This window comes from Carassius carassius, chromosome 3, assembly GCF_963082965.1.
Source record: "Carassius carassius chromosome 3, fCarCar2.1, whole genome shotgun sequence".
Taxonomy (NCBI): Eukaryota; Metazoa; Chordata; class Actinopteri; order Cypriniformes; family Cyprinidae; genus Carassius; species Carassius carassius.
Window position 1 is genome coordinate 770,517 of NC_081757.1, and position 22,719 is coordinate 793,235.

The 22,719-nt window shown below is 39.1% G+C and overlaps 2 protein-coding genes across 4 annotated transcripts in view; both read right to left on the reverse strand.

The window, feature by feature from the left end:
• LOC132115625 (protein NDRG2-like) overlaps positions 1–4,298 on the reverse strand; it is a 26,337-nt gene extending 22,039 nt beyond the window's left edge. Inside the window, exon 1 of the mRNA XM_059524043.1 lies at positions 4,217–4,298. The gene's annotated coding sequence lies outside the window, so the exon portion shown is untranslated. The remainder of the gene's footprint in view (positions 1–4,216) is intronic.
• Positions 4,299–13,873: 9,575 nt separating this feature from the next.
• LOC132115642 (heterogeneous nuclear ribonucleoprotein C-like) lies at positions 13,874–22,288 on the reverse strand. 3 transcript variants are annotated; one of them, XM_059524057.1, is made up of 9 exons: positions 22,144–22,288; positions 19,321–19,365; positions 17,544–17,809; positions 16,161–16,233; positions 16,033–16,080; positions 15,732–15,889; positions 14,532–14,645; positions 14,329–14,447; positions 13,874–14,258 (listed from the first exon to the last, which is right to left on the reverse strand). In XM_059524057.1, exons 2-9 carry the CDS (start codon positions 19,323–19,325, stop codon positions 14,160–14,162), a joined length of 882 nt encoding a protein of 293 aa, XP_059380040.1. In that variant the 5' UTR covers positions 19,326–19,365; positions 22,144–22,288; the 3' UTR covers positions 13,874–14,159. The 3 variants fall into 3 exon arrangements, with proteins under 3 accessions (XP_059380040.1, XP_059380046.1, XP_059380051.1); XM_059524063.1 differs by lacking the exon at positions 22,144–22,288 and adding an exon at positions 20,798–20,878; XM_059524068.1 differs by lacking the exon at positions 19,321–19,365 and having other exon boundaries at positions 22,144–22,280.
• Between the last annotated feature and the right edge of the window lie 431 nt (positions 22,289–22,719).

Genomic DNA, 22,719 nt, shown 5'->3' on the forward strand with positions numbered 1-22,719 from the left:
AGATCACACACACTCCCGACAGATCACACACACTCCCCACAGATCACACACACTCCCCACAGATCACACACACTCCCCACAGATCACACACACTCCCGACAGATCACACACACTCCCCACAGATCACACACACTCCCGACAGATCACACACACTCCCGACAGATCACACACACTCCCGACAGATCACACACACTCCCGACAGATCACACACACTCCCCACAGATCACACACACTCCCGACAGATCACACACACTCCCGACAGATCACACACACTCCCACAGATCACACACACTCCCGACAGATCACACACACTCCCCACAGATCACACACACTCCCCACAGATCACACACACTCCCCACAGATCACACACACTCCCCACAGATCACACACACTCCCCACAGATCACACACACTCCCCACAGATCACACACACTCCCCACAGATCACACACACTCCCGACAGATCACACACACTCCCGACAGATCACACACACTCCCGACAGATCACACACACTCCCCACAGATCACACACACTCCCCACAGATCACACACACTCCCGACAGATCACACACACTCCCGACTGGGTCAGAGGTGTGCTTGAATCCCCAGTCAGAAACAGGCACAGAAAACAAATAACACACTCTACAGAGCCACTAAAGGGACATGGTTAGCCGCTTGCTAACAGTAGCCTGTTACATTACAGTACATAACATTTCAATGCCCTGCATATTAATAACAGCTCCCCGACTCCAACAATTTTCTAATATTATTTTTGCTTGGAATGCTCATCTCTACTATCTTTCTTTTCTTTCTTTCTTTCTTTCTTTCTTTCTTTCTATCCATCCATCCCTTTGTATCAGGCGTGTCTTTTTCTCCAGCAGTATGAAGAAATCTCTCTCTTGGTGAATCTCAGCAGTCTGAATTTCACCAAATGACTTGCTGATTCTCTCTATCATTACGGCTCAGCATGTCCTTGTGATTTTTCAGCAAAGCACAATGACTCAAATTAAACATTTGACATGATTAATCATCCTTGCACAGCTGAAGTGCATCATTAAAGAGCCACATCCCTGAAAGACAAGATGTTCTTTTCCCTAAACCGGAACGACCTTCACGCTGGAGGCTCGTCACCATTTGGACACGACGCAGAAACGCTCCAGATCTTATTATGCAGATATAATCTATGAGCACGGCCTTGAGGATTTGACATCACTGAAACGCCTCGAACTCCTTCGCTTATGTAAACCCTCAGTTTACCCAGAATTCTCCACTGCTTCAGTGTTTCATAACGTAACACGCAGTCCACAAGACGCAAGACAAAACAAGAAAGTATTTTCAGGCAAATGCTGCATCAAAATGACTTTCTGTAATTGCTTTCATTGCAAAACACTCACAAAACAACTCTATAACCAAAAGCAACATGTGGGCGGAGCCAAATCACCATAAATAAAACTCATTATTAAGTCATTATTAAGTAATTAAAGACTGGTTACAGCAAGCCATGACAACTTATTTACATAATATATCTCATATAGGTTTGGGTTATGTATAAATATGCATACACACACACACATACTATATATATATATATATATATATAAAACATTTCCAGTCTATTTTCAACCACTTATCAGTTTTTATCTTTAGCATGTTGTTTATTTCATTGCGACCAATTAGATTAAAAATTCAGTGTAAATCAAAGCATAATTTCCCCAGAATGACATTTAATCTTTTTTATTGATATGCACAATAATTTAAGTGAAAAAAAGAATAGCTGGTATGTGTACACTGGATATGAACCGATATAACACATAGTAAAAAAAAAAAACTACTGAGTATTCAAACAAACAAATGACTGAACCATTGTGTTTACCCTACAATTATCAATCATATAGACACCAGTCACAACACAAGGACGGATCACACAACCAGTCTAATTAGGAAAATTCAAAGTGCATTACAATGACTGTGATATTTACAATCATTGTCAATTGTACGTCAACAACAATATTTCAAATATATCATGACTATCCTGGAATAAACAGTCCAAATCTCAAATACCAAAACATTTCATTCCACTCAAGACACTGCTCTTACAAATCCACCTACAAACCAGTATTTGTCCTCTTCCTTCGGATGCATGAGCTAAAGAGGGCAGAGCGAGGTGAGTGAGTGAATGAATGGGAGAGAAACCCACAGAGAGCAAAACTATCTGGAGCTGAGGGTTTGGAGGATGCGTGGGAACAGAGAGAGCGTTGTACCACCAGGAGCTGATCCACAAACATCTGTCTGATTCACCCAAACTCTTCTCCTCACTCTCACTGCAATCACACCTTTGAATATTACACCTTCAGGGTTTGTGCTGTTACACTCTTACACACATATTCAATGTTTGTGTGCATTCCATACATTTACATTCAATTCAGACAGACGGACGGATAGATAGATAGATAGATAGATAGATAGATAGATAGATAGATAGATAGATAGATAGATAGATAGATAGATAGTCAGTCTGAGCAATCACAGCTGTGGTGTTTTGAAAGAAAGCAGGGACTTCACATTAAGAGTCTCGGTGTCTATAAAGGGACCGATCACCTAAAACATGAAGTTACGTCATTCACAGTAGGGCTGTCTTTAACGGTTTTGTAAGTTCAAAATCATTACCGCGATGGAGAAAATGAATGGGTGTTTACTTTCAGATGTTGCATGAGAGGTACTTGGAGGGGGGAGGGGCTGAAAAACAAGAGGGATTGATGACATCACCTGAAAATAAAAATCATTTCAGAGGTGGAGCATGTCATGATGTAAACAATTATCACATAGTTACACAGAACATCAGCCGGATCGAGTGTTGTGAGCAACCAAACGACACACAATCTGACAGTGTCTGGAGCTCAGACCAATCAAATTAGAGAACTACAAAAAAACAAAAGGAAGCTGTTGTAAGGAGTCAGGCCCGGTTCTACAGGGGTGCTAAGCACCCTCAAATGAAATCAATAGCACCCTTTTCAATTCAATTCAATTCAAGCTTATTTGTATAGCGCTTTTTACAATACAAATCGTTACAAAGCAACTTTACAGAAAATTATGTTCTTATAATATTTAGTAGTAGCTAGTAGTTTGTGCACGTTTGACAGGATTTTAGAAAAAATAAAAAATAAATAATAATAATACAAGACGTAGTCAGCTAGACGATGAACTATCAATATTAGTTGATATTAGTATTAACCCTCAGTTAAAGCCGTAATAATGACATTTCATTGGAAATTCAGCAAACTATCCTGTGCATTATGGTTTGCACTCTGAGCATCAGTTTCTATTTCAACATGTGTGTGCAGAGTTAAGCAATACAGCCAGTCACGGACAAGTTTGTTGATTTCTTAAACTCAACACCTAATAAAAGGTGTTTCAGTACAAATCCTCAAATCTCTAGAGCCGCACGAATCAGCTCAATATAACACTGCGTCAGTGATGACACTGTGTTTTGGTTGATTGTAATCCATTACATACCTTTCTATTAAAGTTATCTGACATTATCAAGATACATTTGTTCTGACACAGTTTAACTCTGACTTCTTGTCGTATTTTATTATATATATATATATATGTTTTTTTTTTTTTTTTTTTTTTTTTTCTATTCTTCTTTCAAGTATATGTGGCCCTGTTTTGGCTCCATACACCTCACTTTGACATTGACACACATCCTCCAGTCACGGCGTGTAAATGAGCAGAGCTCTGCAGAAGCCCACGGCTGGATTTAAAATTTAACTTCACATTAAAAATATGCAACACGTACACATGTCTCCTGCGCAAGATCTGTACAATCCACGAACAAAGACCATCATGATTCAAACCTCTAGTATTCTGGCATGATACAGCTGGTTTTAACGTTTGCGCACGCACATCCAATAAATCCACCAAAAACTCTTGGAGAAATGTGCATTCATGACTCATATCAAGCTGGATTTAATGCTGCTTTATGTTTACAGGTTTCCAGCCGCTGGAACAGATTAGGGCCAGGTCTCGAGTTTAGTTTAAAACGGATACAGGACTAATACTATGATCTAAGAATATCTACGTTTTATTCCATTGTGCACAACAAACTACAGTTATAGGCAATACAATGTTGCATGCATTAAAAACATTAATGCGACACATAGGCAAGTCTAACTTATTAGTGCATGCATATAGGCTGTTATAACGCCTTGCACTTACCTCTTATGCAAAATAATTATGATGTCGGCGTGCCCAATTTCCCTAAATTGCAGAAATGAGCAAAAGTCGCCAATCTTTTGTCACAGTCTTGATCCTGGGACGCTACCAGGGCTCTTGAGCTCGCACTTTCTGTCCAGCTGCGTTTGTTATTTTCTTTCCCTCTATTCCTCTCTGTCTGTATTACCCCGCTGTTGTCTTTTCTAGAGCCACAGAAAAAAATCGTACAAAAAAATATGGAGCCATCAATCAAATAAGTCGACTTGAGTTATGGATGGGGGAGCGCAACATTAGCCATGGTGCTCCAGTCGCTCATGCTGAGGTGTTTTCAGGCCAGTTGTGTGGCGCATGTGTTTCGATATCTATTCCTGCCAGAAACCCATCGATATATCGATAAACAGACGGTAAAAGTCGACGAAAGGCCGCTCTTATAACATCGACTCCCCCTGTTTTCGGCAATGGTTCGCTCCCGTTGTTGACTCGCCCGGTGGAACAAAACGCGTTCGCATTCCACGCCTCTGGTTACAGCTGCGCCACAGTCTTGAGCAAGAGCTCCGTGTGATTCAGAAGACATAAATACACTAATCTCTCGTGTCTTGCAGAAATGCACAGGATGTGTAAAATGGGCTCGACGAGTGATTTGTAGAAACGAATGGAGAAGTGGAGGCTCCTCATCATGAGGCAGTAGACCCTGATGGAGAGTAGATATTCATACAGGATAATTAATAATAATGAGTGGAATGCAACAGCAGATCTGCATTGATTTGTCACACAGGCAGCATTAAAGATCTGGACTAAGAAATAAACTGAGTTCTGTGTTACTAGCCCCCCTTTGACAATGGCTGTATTGAAAGGTCATTAAGAACAGTTATACACATTGCGTTAATTAATCTACACTGGACCTAGTGTTTTACAGTTTCCAGGTGTAATAACAAGGCAGATTTCATCACTCACTCACTAAATTTATATTTCTTCTCAGGTTGCACAGATTCAGTTAATCGTAATGTAGTCAGATCATGGTAAATGCTATCATCTGCAGCCCAGGCAAAGTCTCCCCCAAAAAGCACTAAGCCACGTGTAAAGCTCAGTTCAGTGGGTTCAGTCAGCCCAGGAGCATGTTGGGAAATATTCAGGGTCTCTCAGCCCCTTTAACACAACTATATGGGAAGTTCAGATCTCTGTTGCACAACGTGAAGCTTTACAGAAGATAACAGTTAACTGACCACAGGATTTCTGCTGAAAAACAACATCTGCCAGCCACCATGTGCCTTTTCTCCACTAGAGTCTGTAGACCCGTGCTAAACCTGATAACAGAAAGCAGCTGTTTTTCAACACACTTGAACATATCAATAAGATTAACTCAACGTGCAAAGCCAAAATGCACATTTTGAGTCAACATGAAGCCCTTTTATTTCCATAATGTGACGTCTGCGCTCTGCTGGAGCAGCGATGATCGACAGATTGGCTTTGTAGGAGTGAAAAGAATCAAATGAGTCTGAAATAATGCAGGAATGAAGAGAGACGGTTTTCTGAAAGCACAGCTGAAGCTCTGACGTGAACATTAATCAGCAAACGTGAGAGTTAAGAGTGTCAGCGCAGCCAATGCTGAAAAAATGATCTCAACTTTAGATGGATTGGTGATCATCCTTTTGAAATCAGTGGAGTTTTATAGGCAGTGTTTAGTCACCTTGAAATAGATGATTCAACTAAAAACACATTTCAGGGACCTGCTTTTATCCTTTGGCTCCTTTTATCCTTATCAGTTGCTTTTACGTTGCTTAACAGCTAATTACCCTCCTCCATCCCCAGCTCCTCCTCTCGCTCAGACAGGATACGGCTTTCTGATTCTCCTCTGAATCAGACTTACAATCAGTTGTGATTTCATGTCGACCTCGTTCTTTTTTTGGACTCATTATCAATCTTATAAGCTACTTTTCGCCTCATGTTAACAAGTCTGGAATTAATGAGACAGAAAGTGGCTTTGTGATGTAGTATGGCACAATCCTGCAGACTGTTTACAGTGTGCCACTATTTCAGTCATACACAGCGTCTGCTAAATTAAGTACCCTATAGAAAGCAGAAAACATTGTGACCCGTCGCCAAAGACCACAGCGAACCCCGGCTAAAATTACACACAACAAACACAGGAGCGCACAAATGCAAACACACACAGCAGGAGCTGGAAAACACTTCTCAGGGGTATTTTAGGTCATGGTCTGTGTTGGAAAAGCTGTGCTGGCTAAATGATCGTTAAAGGGAAAGTTCACCAATAAAAAAACATTCGCTCATCCTTGCATTGTTCCAAACCTGTATGAGTTTCTTTCTTCTGTTGAACGTAAATTAGCGTATTTAAGAATATGAGTAACCAGAGCAGCTGTTGGTAGCCATTGACTCCTTGTAATATGGAAATAAATACTACTGAAGTCAATGGCTGCCAGCAGTTGTTTATTTACTCATATTCTTCAAAATACACTCCAAGTTCAACAGAAGAAAGAAACTCATACAGGTTTGGAACAACAAGGAAATGTAAGTGAATAATGACAGAATTGACATCTTTTTTCTTGGGTGAATTATCACTAAACCTTTAATGAAGGAAAGAACTACAGTACCATGAAGCATTGCAATGATAGACAGCAATCAATAAAAATAAAAGTAAGTGTATATACATTAAAGAAAACTATTACTGGTATACCAAGCAAGGTGAAAATATGACAGAATGGCAGACACAGGCCTGGGGACATTGGGAAAACTTTTGATATATGGTGGTTTAAAATGATTAAATAAAATAATCATCATCATTATGAAATGCTTATCAGTGTAAATGTAAAAGTGTGTGTGTGTGTGTGTGTGTGTGTGTGTGTGTGTGTGTGTGTGAGCAGCTCCAGAGCTCTGGAAAAGGCAAGCCTGGATCTCTCTCGTCTGATTGGCTAAGGGTGATTTCGCAGGAGGTGACATCACCACACTAGTGGCTGACCTACATTAGTGTGGCATCAGACTCTCTCTCACACACGCACACACGCACAGACACACACACACACACATTATTTCAGTTTGCCAGAAGACATTGTTGAATGAAGTAAGCAAAATACCAATAGTATTTTTGAGATATCTGTAAACATGCAGCACAATGAGGAGATTCACGTCGGTAATGCAGTACATTTGAACCTTTATAACTTCTGAAATGTGCTTGTTTTATCATTTAAAGGAGCACTTCTATCAATGTTAACAGACTTTTAGTAATATAAGCTAGTCAGGACACTTCAGTTACATGAACTATAGCTTGATCATTCACTCGAGGATGCACTTCGAGTATTTTTAATCGTCTTATGTTATCAGAGTAATCGGATGACTCAGAATGCTTTCAGATCGACTGTTGAACATCATTAATCACATCAATAGTCTTCACTGATGTGTGTGCGGTTTCTTTCCCTCCAAACTGATGTCACTTCCTGCGAGATGATGTCATACAGGAATACATTATTTTATATAATAATAAATAATACGGCAAAACACGCTGTGCAATGTAAATACAGTCACTCATAGTCACATGCAGATGAGACGTCTGGATAGAACGAAGAAGAAGAAAAACAGGTGTTTTATAGTTAGTTTTTTGTATAAAACCGTGTAAAGCAGTGGAAGTGTGTGAGGAAGGTTCTGGAGCTCAAACACACCTAAGACACCTCACGGAGAAGAGCATCTCAACTCAACATCTTTCTCACATCTTCTGTTCTCTCTCACAAAACACACTCGTGATTTACACACATTTACAGCCTTCAGATCAAACTCAGCTAGTATCTGTGTCTCTGGGAGTCTCATATTAAAACACACGCATGATTATAACATACACTCTTGAGTACAGCCACAGTGTGTTTATGCTTACATCAATGTGGCCTTCTCATTTTATTTAACAAAAAACAGGAATGGAGCGAAACATTATTGATAGCAAATTAAAATATACATTCAAATAAATATCAGTAGTGCAAACAGAGTAGATCAATAATATTAACTCATTAAACAACAGCAATACAAAATTATATTTTAATTTATAATTGTATATGTTAAAAATTAAACAAAACACCAATTATAAAATATTGAATATTGAACAGTGCAAATAAAGTAAACTAAATAGTGTAAACCAGGAAGATTTTCAGAAATACAGTAACACTAATGCAAAATTATATTTCAATAAAATGTACTGCATTTAATTTAATTTAATTTAATTGAGCAAACGGAGTAACACCATAATAGTAACAAAGTTCAATAAAATGTGAAGGGAGTAAACTATTATTTTAAGAAGTAAGGACACAAATATATAACAATAGTGCATGGCAGACAGAGTAAAACCAGTAATATTAACAACAAATAACAATAATAAAACATGATATCTCAATAAAATATACTAGATTTAATTTAGTGCAAAGTAGAGTAAACGGCTTATATTAATAATAAATCATAGATAAAATAACACGGATGAGTAAAATATCAAGAATCTAAAGTAACATTTCAATAAAATATAAAACAGTATTATAAAATAATATAAATCCTAGTCTAGCTCCATGCTAGTCAGACATGTTAGTCAGAGGATGTAGGTAGATTAATAAATGTTTTGCCGGCCGCCTACTGCTTGGTTATGATAAAAGTGTAGTTTATTTAGTCTTTTCCCATACAACTTGCTAACAGCAGCGATAGACAGAAATCAGAAGGTCTCCGATGATGTGCATACTGCTCCTATCGTTCTCCAGCCTTCAGTTTGACCTATCCTAACAAAAGCCTCCTCACAGTTTACTAGTCATAATGATTTCAGACGAGTTTAGGATGAATCAAATATAACAATGTATTATTAGTCATAATTGTATCATGTCACTTACGTAATGAAACACTTAAAAGCCAGTTTAGAAAGGATAGTGAAATTGCGAATCACATTGTAACCGTGTGGCAACCTTGCTCCAGCACAGACACTGTACAGTAGTCATATGGGGAACCACCACGAGATCCACGCAGGAGACAAACAAATTTAACGTAGTCACACATGTAACCGTTATCCTAATTTAAGACACATGGTCTAAAATGTATAGCAAAGCACTGAGGTGTTTCAGAGAATAAACTTAACTAGACAATGTGTGCAGGTAGTGGCACAAAATGTGCTCTATAGGCACAATGTGTTCAACACAATTAAATTTTTGAGTAAATAATAATATACCTGACTTCAGAAAGATACATATATGGAGCATATGAGATATACTCTACACTACGGGCTGATCTGACTACAGAATCGCCCAGGACTGTTTTGTCACTCCCCTTAAATACTCAGACCAGACAACAGAGAAATCTTCAAATCAGTTGTAAAAACCTAACGGTCATTTCGGTTCAACAGGTTCCCGCGGTCACATAAGGGTCAAACCTGTCTGGAGTTAAACATTCTCAAAGACCCCTAAAGGGGAACACACATGCACCCTCTCAGCAGAACACAAGTCTACAAAAGTTCTTGATCTTTCTCATAATATAAATGACTATTGTGAAATTGAGACCATTTTACCAATCGCACAGAGAACTTTAAAATGATGCTAGACAGGAAGTGGAAAAAACAACATTTTCACAAGATATAACATGGCATATGGATATTCTTGCTTTTGGAGGAGAAGAGTGAGAGTCAGAGGCAAGGAGGGGAGAGGATAGAGAGGGAGGGAGGAGGAAGTAAATAGGTGTTGCTTGTACTCCTTGAAGATCTCTTTTCCAGATCAGTTTTATTGTTTTATTGCATGGCAGAATGGTATCTGTTTTCTCTGAGCTCCTGAGTTTTGGCTTGGGGAGTTATTTCATAAGGAAATAATTTAATTCCTTTCATGCACTATTTGTGTCTTGTTCTCTAAAGCGTCTCACGTCGCTCACGGCTCGCTTTGTTCGCTCTCATTTACATTCTAACAAGTCACCCTTAGACCAACAGCGGCACAATGCAGCCTGCAGAGGGTCAAGCACACACTGATACACACTGCAAAGTCCCGTTTTCTAAAGATCATGTTATCCAACACCACTGAACACACACTCAAAAACTCACACACTCGGTCAGGAACAAACACGGTCTTGGCAACGGTGCTGCACACATGACCTTCTCAAAGAAACACACAGGTATTTCAACACACACACACTGTAGACGAGCCAGATTCACTACAGCAAACTCATAAATCAGCTCGTGGCCCAAACATGCTGAAGGATCTCCATGCTGCAGTGTTTGAGCATCTTTCACCTGGCTCTGTGTGTTCTTGTTGTCTTTCTGGTTGGAGTCCATTATGTCTGTTTGTCTGTCAGCGTGAAGAGTCCACATGAAATGCATGTCACATCACACTTGTACATCTCTGTGTGTGTGTGTGTGTGTGTTTGCCTGGCCTCGAGATTGGGTGTGATTGCAGAAAGTTGTGTAACTCTCAGTATGGAGAAGTGTGCAGTTGTGTATCTGACGTTTGCTCATTTCGGCAAGTGTGTGTGTGTGTGTGTGTGTGTGTGTTGACCAGTACAGTGAAGTGTGTTAGCATGCAGTTATTGGCGAATATTAATAGGTTTCCCAACAGCAGAAAAGAAAATGGGAGGGATGGATGTCAAAGTAAAAATGACAGGATAATAACACAAAGAAGACGATGGAGGAAGGAGAAAGAGCAGAGCTGAAGAAACAGAGAAGCTGACGAGAGAGAGATGACAGATCGCCTGAATGCATGAGTGTGTGTGTGTGTGTGTGTGTTCACTGCACTGGCATGATTGTGAGCAGTGAGGCATTAGACGTGCAGCACTGTCACACACTTCATTAATGAATATTCGTGTACGGATGGCGTGCCGTTCTGCCATCTGTGGCATGCTTGTGCAGTAATCATTGTCTTCAACTTTATCTCATCGGTCCTCGTTCGCTCGCTGTGTTTGAAATCGAGCAGATGTGTGTCACAAATTCAATTCATTTGATTGTTCCTGCATCTGTCCGCTTCCAAAGCGCCAGAATAATGGCACGGAGTCATTTCATTTGTTTGAAATAATCCCCCTTTAATTAAATTGAACAGAGTTCATCTCATACGAGTCTGTTTCGTGTTGCTCAGGTTCCCTGAGATCTGTCAGATAGACCGAAGGTCACAGAAGAACATGCAATGACAGAAATCAAACCATTCTGTCCTCGGTTCAAAAAACATCTGAGACAAACCAGGAGACAAATCAACTAACGAAACACATGTAAATGTTACACATACAGCAGTGCTGAGCGATATGGCTACAAATATTATCACCATAGGCTATTTTATTTCATATTATATAATACTGATATTTATAGCGATATTCTTTTAATGTTAATTTCTGAATTCTGTCATAATTTCTTTAAGTTAAACCAGGCTTTTATATTAACGGGTTGTCATTCAGGTCTTTCAGTGTTAGTTTATTTGACGGTAGTTTTTATTTTTTAATTCCCCTCGAAGGAAACTGCGTAAAACTGGTTAAGCATCTCTGGAGATGAAGTTCACATCCTCATATCGAGACGCAGAAACTGAAAAACTTGCGAGCATCATGTGTGTTTGAGTTCAGACACTCAGACAGAAGCTTTCACAGTCACAGAGACACACAGAATATATAGCGACACTGAATGACTGCTGCTGTTAGATTAATCCACATCACACAAGTTTATCATCATTCTCCACATATGGTATTGCAATCTCGATCAAGTTAGATTACTTCTACATTGTTCTGTGAAATATGTCTATTTACCCAACAAGTCACCCAGTAACTGCACTCCTGACTCAATCAGTGCTCAACCTCTAAATCATTCTGTAGAGCACCATGAAAATACCATCATACTGTGGTACTGCCATAAACATTTTGGGTCGATAAATTCACAAGCTCCCAGGGCCTGAACAGAAAATGTTTCAAGCAGTTTAGGTTGTGTTTTAACAAGTCCTCTAATTTTGCAGCAACAGACAGATCGAGAGATACATGCAGAATATGAGACTCGTCTAGACCTGCTTGTCTAAACCCTATTATACATCACACATCATAAAAAAAAACCATTCAATTGCATGCAACATTCATAGAGTTCAAAGAAAAGACGAGTCTCGTTGGAGAAGCTAAACTGAAACACTTCCAAACATTTGCTACAGGCCTAAAAATAATGAGATTTCATTGTGGACGACAGCAACACAAATTTACAGCAGATATATCTAATGAAATAAAAGCCCCAAAAACATCAATGACAAACAGCGGTGATACAAGCAGCATTCAGAAACTGATTGAATGCAGTGCAGCGAGCGCAGGAGATGCTGTTGAACGACTGAATTAATCAGGGTTTCTTTTAATTAGTTTATTGAAGTGAAGGAAATCGTTTTGCCAAAATAAGTGAAGACATTTCAGAAAGGCATTTGATGAGACCGTCTCAACTTGTAAGGATGCAAGCATAATTAAACACTCTTCACGGCCACTCTTGGGAAAATAAAAAGCATTGAATTAGTTTATCATCATATTGCAGTTGTTCCAGATTCTTACAGTAAGAGCCAACGCGTCATGAACATTTGTAGTTTTATTGAAACTTGTAACACAGACCAAACAAAAGACAAACAAAACAACTGGAAACAAAATGGCTACAAACATGTGTAGTATTTACCAAAAGCAAACTCTCCTCTTAGTGTCACTGCACACACATACAAACACACGGGTAAAATTACGTTGACTGTACAATCCAAATTTATTCTCACACACTCATTGACCACATACGGAATATAAAACAGTTAAATCAAACAAACAGTATTTCTGTGAGGTTAAATAACAGAACGGGGCCACACTGCCACCCACTGGTCAGGATGAGTAACTCTACATTTATTCCCAAAACAAGTCCTAGAAGAGCATTGCTGTGGCTGAACCAGCGCACAAATAAGAACAATTGGGTTCAGTTTGTTAGCGTTTGGGGACTTTGGGGTCTGTCAAGAGCTTTGGGAAACCATTTGAGACTCTTATGAGAGTCTAGTATGTGTAGGAGTAGACGACGACGACAACAAGCATTTAAGATCAGAAATCTGCACAGAAGGGTCTCACAACCACAAGAATCATGGAAAGCGTTGGTGGTGAAGACAGACGTATTTGAGCGCATCTGTGCAATTTCAATCTGCACAGGTCGGTTTAAAGAGTGAATGACCTCAAGAACATAGCAGAATGTTCCCGAATTCCAGCCACCATTATCGCCACCGTAAGTCATGCAGCGGACTAAGACTTTAAAAACACCAGAGAAGAAGAACCTGAACCTGCCAGAAGTAGGAAAGGAATGGCTTGACAATTCAATTTGTTTTTACTGGCAGCGTACGGTTGGTGCAAACCAATTAGCAAGGTTGAACGTACAAGTTAATGTCTCTTTAAGAGCTCTAATATCCAAATTTGATGCATTCTGATTGGCTCATCAACGTGTCAATCACTAAACCACATGGTAAACCTACATTAGTCATTCAGGATGGTAATTATCATTGACAAATACTGAGCTAGCCTTTAAGGGGTTGAAAAATTATGAAACTGGTTACTTATTTTTGCTTTAACCTTCATCTAAGCACAACCTATAACTGATATTTTGGTCAAATCCAATCGTAGCACAAATTTCCACAAACACAATCAAGCTGTTGGGTTGCCAGTCTTTAAAACGCCTTGTCAGCAAACTTGTTCAATGTCACACCAATGAAGGAGATTTATTTCACTGCAATCTAAAGTATTTTCTCAAACCTAGAGCATTCAACCGTTATAAATTCAAGAATTACGAGATGTCATGGAAAGCTGGCTTGACTCAGGGGTTTACGCGGCTTCTCTAAAAAGTGTCATTTTCATGATCCACAGAGTCTTAGTTATTGCTCTGGACTTCTAAAATAAAACTAAGTGTGCGTTGAAGGTCAGAGGATCTACTCTACATCTCACGGGGAGCATGCATGTGTGTCTGTGTCTGCAGTGTTTAAGAATGGTCTCCGTTGGCGCTGTCCCCATCATCCTCTCCTTCCTCCTGCTCACCTTCCTCTTCTTCATCATCATCCTCCCTTCCTCGACTCTTGATCTGCACAAACCAAAAGTGACGGGTTAATACAAGCGAGTGGATACATGATTTCTGATTGTCTTTCGCTCACCTCCTCTTCCTCTAGTAGGTCTCCCTCGTCCTCATATTCGTTCATTTCTGAGGTCTCGCGCTCTTTCTTGCTGCTGGAGTGCTGTGGTGAGACTTCATCTGGTTTAGAGCTCTTCACCTCTGTGCAGAAATGTGAGGAGAGACTTATTAGAAATGACTAGTTTTACTGGTTTTGTGCAGTTGTAGGGTCTGTGTGGCATGTACCTGATTTCTTGCTGTGGTCTCTCTCCATGCGCTCCAGGCTCTCCAGCAGATAGTCCACTTTGTGTTTAATCTGAGTCAGTTCCTTCTTAATGGTTTGTAGATCATCAACTCTCACTGCACACAAACATGAATATAAACTGTGCTTGCTAAACATCTCAGACATTGAGGTGCTCAATCCAGATTTACACTACAGTTCAAAAGTTTGCCGATAAGATCGTGACATTTGTGAAAGAAGTCTCTTCTGCTCACCAAAGCTGCATTTATTTGATCAAAAATAAATGTAAAACATTTAAATATTATTACTGTTTAATAAATGTATTAAGAAATTAATACATTTATAAAGGACATGATGTTTAAAATTAAAGTGACAGTAAAGACATTCTATTGTTACAAAAGACTACTTCAAATAACTGCTTTTCTTCTGAACTTGACTCAAAGAATCCTGAAAATAAATAAATAAAAGCTGCCACAAATAATCAAACAGAAAACACTGGAGAACTAAAAACATTACTGAGCACCAAAATTAATAATAATGCAGCAAATCGGCATGCTAGAATGATTTCTGAAGGCCTGGAACACTTCCCATAACACCCGATGAACCTGCTACATCATTAGAAGAATGGCATCTACGCTAATATTAGTCTGTTTCTCTCTTGTTCCGAGGTCACTGCAGTCACCAGGACAAGACCACAGGAAACAGATGATTCTTCTGCACAATCTGACTTTGCTGCAGCCTGGAATTGAACTACTGGTTTCGTCTGGTCAGAGGAGAACTGGCCCCCCAACTGAGCCTGGTTTCTCCCAAGGTTTTTTTCTCCATTCTGTCACCGATGGAGTTTCAGCTCCTTGCCGCTGTCGCCTCTGGCTTGCTTAGATGGGGACACTTTATCTACAGCGATATCGTTGACTTGATTGCACAGATACTATTTAAACTGAACTGAGCTGCATGATGACATCACTGAATTCAATGTTGAACTGGCTTTAACAGAAAATTGAGTAACTTTAAAAATGTACTATTGTCCTTTTGCATTGACACTTTTTTACTATTTAATACTGTAAAGGTGTGATCTTGACTAGTATGCATATCAGAACAATGTGGTTATAAAACATAAATTAATGTATAATTCACAAGGGAACAAAAAAATGCATTTAAATAAGAATAAAAAACCAAGTATAAAATGGAGAAAAACTGCTCCTCACTGGTGCGGGACGTGCGTTGGCTGCTCTTAGAGGAGAAGCTGCTCTTGGTCCTGCGGCTGCCACCGCTCACGCTCACTCGCGCACGTTTGGAGGGAATCACCGGCCGTGAGAGCGGAGGAGGAGGGGGTGGGGGGACACGCGACGGGTACGAGTACATCCTGAAAACACACGCTCAGATTAAACAACACGATCCTGGAATAGTGCAATCCCACTTCAGACAGACATTAAAAGCCTTTAATGAATAATAATAGAAAAAGCTCTTTGCAAAGCGTTTGATCAGTGAATCTGGAAGTGAGCTCACCTGTCATAGTAATCTCTCTGAAAGTCATAGTCCAGATCAAATGAAGGACTGTAGGAGGAGAAAGCAATTAAAGAATGAACAGGGGTAAAAATACTTACATGAAAAAAAAATATATAAAAAATACAAACCTGTACATATCTCCTGCAGAGCGCTTAGTAGTGTTTGGCCGATGGGGTTTTGGCTCCCCAGCCAGATTTATATCTGAAAAAGCAGAAAGATTGAACACAATTGAAGAAAACAGAAAGTCACTTAGTATTCACGAAATTGGATGAAAGCATCTGGAAAATGAATAATAAAAAAATGGTGCTCATGCACAAGCCTGTATCTTAAGTCATGCTTAAACTTATAGAATATGTCTTAGAGGACCAATCACCCTCGAGCAAATGAAGGTTAACAATCCCTACAAATAATGCTGTATTTACAACTTTGGGGCACAAGATAGAAATATGACTGGATTTTCTTTGAGCTTTAACTTTTAGTTAAGACCATGTCAAATTAAAGATATTAGGCAGAAATGTCCTGATCTCAGTTTCCCACTACACTATCCATATCAGGATAAATACTGCAAAAACACATCAAGGTCACAACTAAATACATTTTGCATAAAATAAATGACAGATTTAAGATCAAGACTTTTTTGCACTGAGCGTATGTTTATTACTTAATATAATAATTGTATTTTCACACTGTAATAATGAGAATTTGATTGAAAGCATAAACCGTCATAAAAATTGTGATGTTACAAAAACAAATCTTGATTTAAGCAAAAAGTAATTCCTTATTCTTAAGATTTTTGATGGAAAAAAATTATTTTTAAAAAGTGAAGTGTCATTCAGCCAAGTGTGGTGACCCATACTCAGAATTTGTGCTCTGCATTTAACCCATCCGAAATGCACACACACAGAGCAGTGAACACACACACACACACAAACACTGTGAGCACACACCCGGAGCAGTGGGCAGCCATTTATGCTGCGGCGCCCGGGGAGCAGTTGGGGGTTCGATGCCTTGCTCAAGGGCACCTAAGTCGTGGTATTGAAGGTGGAGAGAGAAGTTCTTGAGAGGTTTTGTGAGATTAACCAAGACCATCACATTTACAATGACAGTTCTCTCATTACCATGAATGGAAGAAAGTATAAAAGTCTTGCCTTCTAAATGAAATGGCCATTCACCCATTGGTTAAGTCATTTCAACTGCCATTATAATCTTACTACAGAAACAGACCTATGCTTGGGATTACCAATGCACAAATTAGGTGCCAATTTGAAATATGATACTTAAAAATTCAGTCTGGTCAGCAGATTTCAGTATTTCCCCATTCAAGTAGAATGAGTTGGTCTTGCATGTTTGGAGGCATTGCAAGTATGGCCGTCAAGAGTGTTGACTTTGCATTAGCTTAACTAGGAAATGCCCTTTAAATAATTGAAATATCCTTGGAAAACGAAGGTAAGAAATGAATCTACATAGACCTGCATCAACGAGATCTTCGCAGTGGACATCACACTACTTACCGAGCACCTGTCCGACGATCATCCGCCCATCCTCGCCAGCGACTGCTGCTCTGGCGTTCCTCTCGTTGGCGTACTGGACGAAGGCGAAACCTTTGTGCACAGAGCAACCCACAATCTTCCCGTACTTACTGAAGATGGCCTCCACATCAGCCTTGGTCACCAGCATGGTGTTGAGGTTCCCGATGAAGACACGGGAGTTCAGCGAACGCGGATCTGTCTTGTTGGTGACGTTGCTGGCCATCAGGCTGCTGGTTGTGGGGGAATGTCTGGGCGAAAAGAGAGGAATAGAGGGGTGCAGAAGATTGACAGAGACAGGAAGAACAAATCAGAAAATTAGTGCCGATAACGATATCACTGGCCTCCATAACTACATTTCCAACCAAAGTTGCAAATTTAACCTAAAATGGAGCATCACATGAACCATTTGCAAATTAAGCAGTTTCCATTCCATATGTTCAAGAGATCAGAATCTTCACTTCATGGTAAACTGGTCAAATATATCCATAATAAAAATGGACGCTGGTGCAAATGCAACAGATGGAATGTAATAACAATCATTGCCATGTAATCCTGGCCTAATGTGCGGGAATGCAAAGGTTTGAAACAGTCTTAGGATGTAAATATACCAAATTATTTTGATGACAGACTTTGCACAGCCATTTCAGAATTACTATACATTTTAGATGGTGTGTAATGTGATTGGTCCACTGGTAATTACGGTTATCCAATCCTGTGATCTCTTTTTAATTGTGCATCAAGGGATTTGTCCGGTAAATGCATTTCTTTTGGAGGCCATGCGCACGACTTCTAATTGTGTATTGTAAGATTTTGCATGCATGTGACATGAAGCAATATCTGAATTTGCATTAAAAAAAATACATGGATGGAAACAGCTTGTGAGACCAGATTCATTCTGGAAATCTAAAATTAACGTGAAACCGTATTTGCAACCCGTTTCTCTTTCAAAATAGCATTTACTGATGAATTACTTGGAATAAGACTAATATTAAAGTAAATGGCGCCATTTTTGGTTTCACATGGACTTTCTCGGTTTAAAATTTGAAATCACATGAAGCTTACAGCCCAGATCAATACTTAAACATTTCCAATTGCTCCACTACTATGAACATTACCAAAGAACAATGCGTTTGAGTGAAGAGCAAACATGAAGATATACAGTTCCTAACAATCAAACTAAAATAGTTAACATTAATTTCATAAGTTATATCAAATACTATGTTAAAAGTAAGAGCCACAGCAGTCATATGAAGCTTCCCTGTGCTATAATGTGCATCGGTACACATTTAAAATCAAGATATTCACTCTATCAACTAGACAGGTGTGTATGTGGTAGTCTTGTGCAGTTTGTTGGTCAAATGCCCCACAGGGGATGGCGTTCGTATCTGTATGAACCAATACTGAGCGGGTAATGTATGACCTGCTGAGACATCACACATGCAAACTAAAATGTGAAAGTAAAACTAAACGCCTGCTGCATTTAAGATTAAATAAAGAGGCCTTATAGTATTGGTTTATGGGTTTGACAGAGTCAAATGGGAAGCAATGCACTGAACAGTGAATTTACTGAGGGAAATGTATATGGTTGTGTCTGTGCTTACTACACGTTTAAAAAGTAAACTGGTATGTTTGAGCTGGACTGGTTAGTGTTTTTTGGGCACTTTTGGGACACTTAGCAACCTGACCTCCACATAACGTGCACATTGAGATATTTAAGTGTTCTGAGGGGGATGTTGGGGGTTGAATAGTCAGAACTCACTCCATTCTGTCTGTATTTCAGGTCGAGTCGTCTGTCTGCCTGATTCTGTTGGAGAGAAGAGGGTTGTTATTGGACACCGTTGAGCTGCTGCTCAGCAGTGCATTGTGGGTGAAGGTCGTACTGAGTGGGTGGGTGATGTAACCCACCGCACCAATCTCAACACTTTCCCAAGGACAAACAAGCAGTCTATTGTTTGGATGCTGCCACCCAGTGGTAGGTGCACAAAACTTGAGGCAAATAACATTAAATCCACACACATAACCCAAGTGAAAAAAAGAACAGCCATGTCACCGTAATGTTAGATAAACCCGCTCAATGTCACATGATCCCGATCTTTCCTTTCAAAGTGTCAAAAAGAGTGCTGTTTCCCAGTCATGTGACAAGCATATCCTGCGCTAATGAAAAGGAAACAATTCACATTGCCACCAACAGATCAAACGATGCCGTTGGCAAAGCTTACGATGCACCATTAAGTCTGCGTTACAGCTGAAGAAAAAGATGAATATCTGTAGGAAATTATCACTTTATAGGGATCAAAGAGGGTGAAACAGTCACTATGGACCAATTATAGAGTGAGTCAGGTTAAAATTAAAATCTCCCCAGGCACCATGATAGACAGCAGAACAATAAACATGCATTTAAGGAAAATTAGGCCCTGTATGCATCTATAACGTAATAAGTTGAACAATAGCAGCAACCTTGGCTTCAAGTTATAACAACTTTAGTTGAAACTATATCAATATTTTAGCTGTACAGAATTATTCTATAAATCAAGACCAAATTACGTTGCAGTTACCATTGTTTTCACCACTGCCAGTAGAGGATTCAATGGCGTGAATGTGGCTGGTTTAGAATACATTAATGCCATTTAATGGGAAAACAATGAGTTTAAATATGAAATTTAGATGTTTATTCTTGCTTACAACAAATTTCATATGGCAAGATGAAGATTTGTTTGCACTCATCCAGAAGGACAGAAAATGTGTTTAAATGACACCTAGTAAAAAAAAAAGAAAATAAAAAATTGTGGTAGTCAACATTTCAAGTGGATCAAATAAAGTGAACCCATTTTGGTTTCAGGTTTTAGGATAACTTTTATAAAAGGTTTTGATCCATTTCAAATGTTGACTAGTGTAGTAGATATGAAATTATAATTGCCCTTTATATTACAATACCATTAATTCCCAAAATAACGGTAGACCTCAGTGTTTTGCAACATTTGATGTGTCTTTGAATGTTAAGCCTCTGAAGCGTGTGGTTTAGTGTTCTGCTGACCTGTTTGCTCAAGCTTCTTTAGACAATTAACGGGTTTCTAATTGTAAAGTAAATAAAATCCACAAGACTACTAAAGTATCTGTTACTCTACAGCAGTTTTAAAGGTGACAGAAGTAGGTGGTGAAGGCTACACAGCAAATGGGAGGCTAATCTGAATAAAAGATTGGCGCGGAAGTAGAGAACAAAAGAAAAACCAACTTACGGATTGATGTGGCTCAAAAAATGCTGCCTCAAAAACAATAAAAAGCTAAATGAATAAAATCAGAAATTAAAATCTTTAGCTCCCTAAAGCAGGGAAATGTTTTTTTTTTTTTTTGTTGAACCGAGATCTTTAGGGTTGAGAGACCTGAAATCTCCATGATAGGATGTAAAATATGGACTTGAGAATAGGAGTGTGACTAAAGAGCTGAATGTGTGTGTTGAATGCAAAGGTTTAATTTCACCATGTGGGGTTTGGTCTAGACCAGGGTTTCCCAAAGTGTGGCCGGCATATTTTGTGACAAATCAAATTCACACAAAAAAAAGGGCATTGCAATGCAAAAACACTGGATCACTCCCATGTCTTCAAACCCTGTTCATACTACAGATGTACTGATGTTGCATTCTACAGCTTTGTAGATTAAAATGGGAATTATCATCCAGTCTTACTGTACACACTTGCTTATGGCGTAAAAGTCAATTACAAAATGTACAAAACCATTTATATGGATAACATACAAATATGATATTAATTTGAACAGGTACGGCATGGGGCACTTGAGCAAAGGCAGTAATATATTGTCTTTGGCCCACTGGGCCTTCAAACATTTATTTAATATTAATGCAACCAGTTCAATTCAACAATCTTGATGTACTTTTAATGGAAAGATTACCGTTTACATGATTTTGGGTGCAAATGTAAAGTGTTACATGGTCCATGCATTGATATAAATTATTGCACGAGACAGAAAACGTGTTTTTTCAGTCCATTAAAAGTGCTGAGACAGAATTCAAAACCTGCAAGATCAATCGACACGATTCGGACTGGAACGCAACGACCCTCGAAAATAAGAGCAAAAATAACACAAATAATGGCAAACTCAGTCCAAATGTCTACAACCGAATAAAAACAGTCTACTCGTGTTGGGAAAAACAGTCTGTAATGTTAAAAATGGACTTGAAAACGCGTTTATATTCTGAATCCTGAACATGGAGGGAAAAACGAGCCCATCTTGAAAACACAACCACCGGTCCATAAGAGACATTTCCTCCACATTAACTCCAAAAATCAAACAAACCAGCTGCTCTAGCAGTAGTTAGTCCTGCAAAAATGGGGTGAAAAATAACTCCTACTTTGAAAAATAAAATAAAAATCGTCCGGTCCTCTCAAAACATACATGTTTTTCACTGCTCTACACGGCATCACAAAATGTACGCCACCAAAGCCCAGCAGAAAACGACCAGAAAAATGCATTAAAAGTAAAAAATAAAAACACAAAAAATTCTCCAAAGATAGTTCAACGTCAGTCAAAAAAAAGTGACAAAAATCTCTCGAAACAAAATACTCACCGGGAGTTTAAGACTAAAAATGATTAAAATTCGGTGCTGTACTGTTTTGTGGATACAGTCCGTACCAGCGCGTGCAGCAGACACCGACCAACAGACGAGGCACGAAATGGCGTCGCGCAAATACGCACTGCAAACAGGCCCCGCCCCGCACTCTACATCCTCGAATCTCATTGGCTACATCTCAGCGCGCTGGGGAACAGAACGTCATTGATTGGTGGATTTACGCGTCAATCTCCTATACGTGGTTCTTTTTTAAAATAAAGAGCTCGTTTGATTGGTGAATTTAGGACTTGGTTAAAGCAGCGTCCTCCTCCGTCAGAGCACAAATACCTTAATCCGAAATTAAATGTCTGTACAAAACGATTATAGTAACTATACATTGTATAAAAAAGTATGTACTACATTATTACATGGTAAATTGCAATTTAAGGTAAGCAAATTTTGCTATGTAGGCTAGTAGAAATATCTGTAAAACAGTAGGAGATAACATTTTTATATAACTGTTGTTATTAGCTATGGTGCTTTGAGATTTTAATGGTTTTTAAACCACCATGCTTCTAAAAAACATTGAAAAAT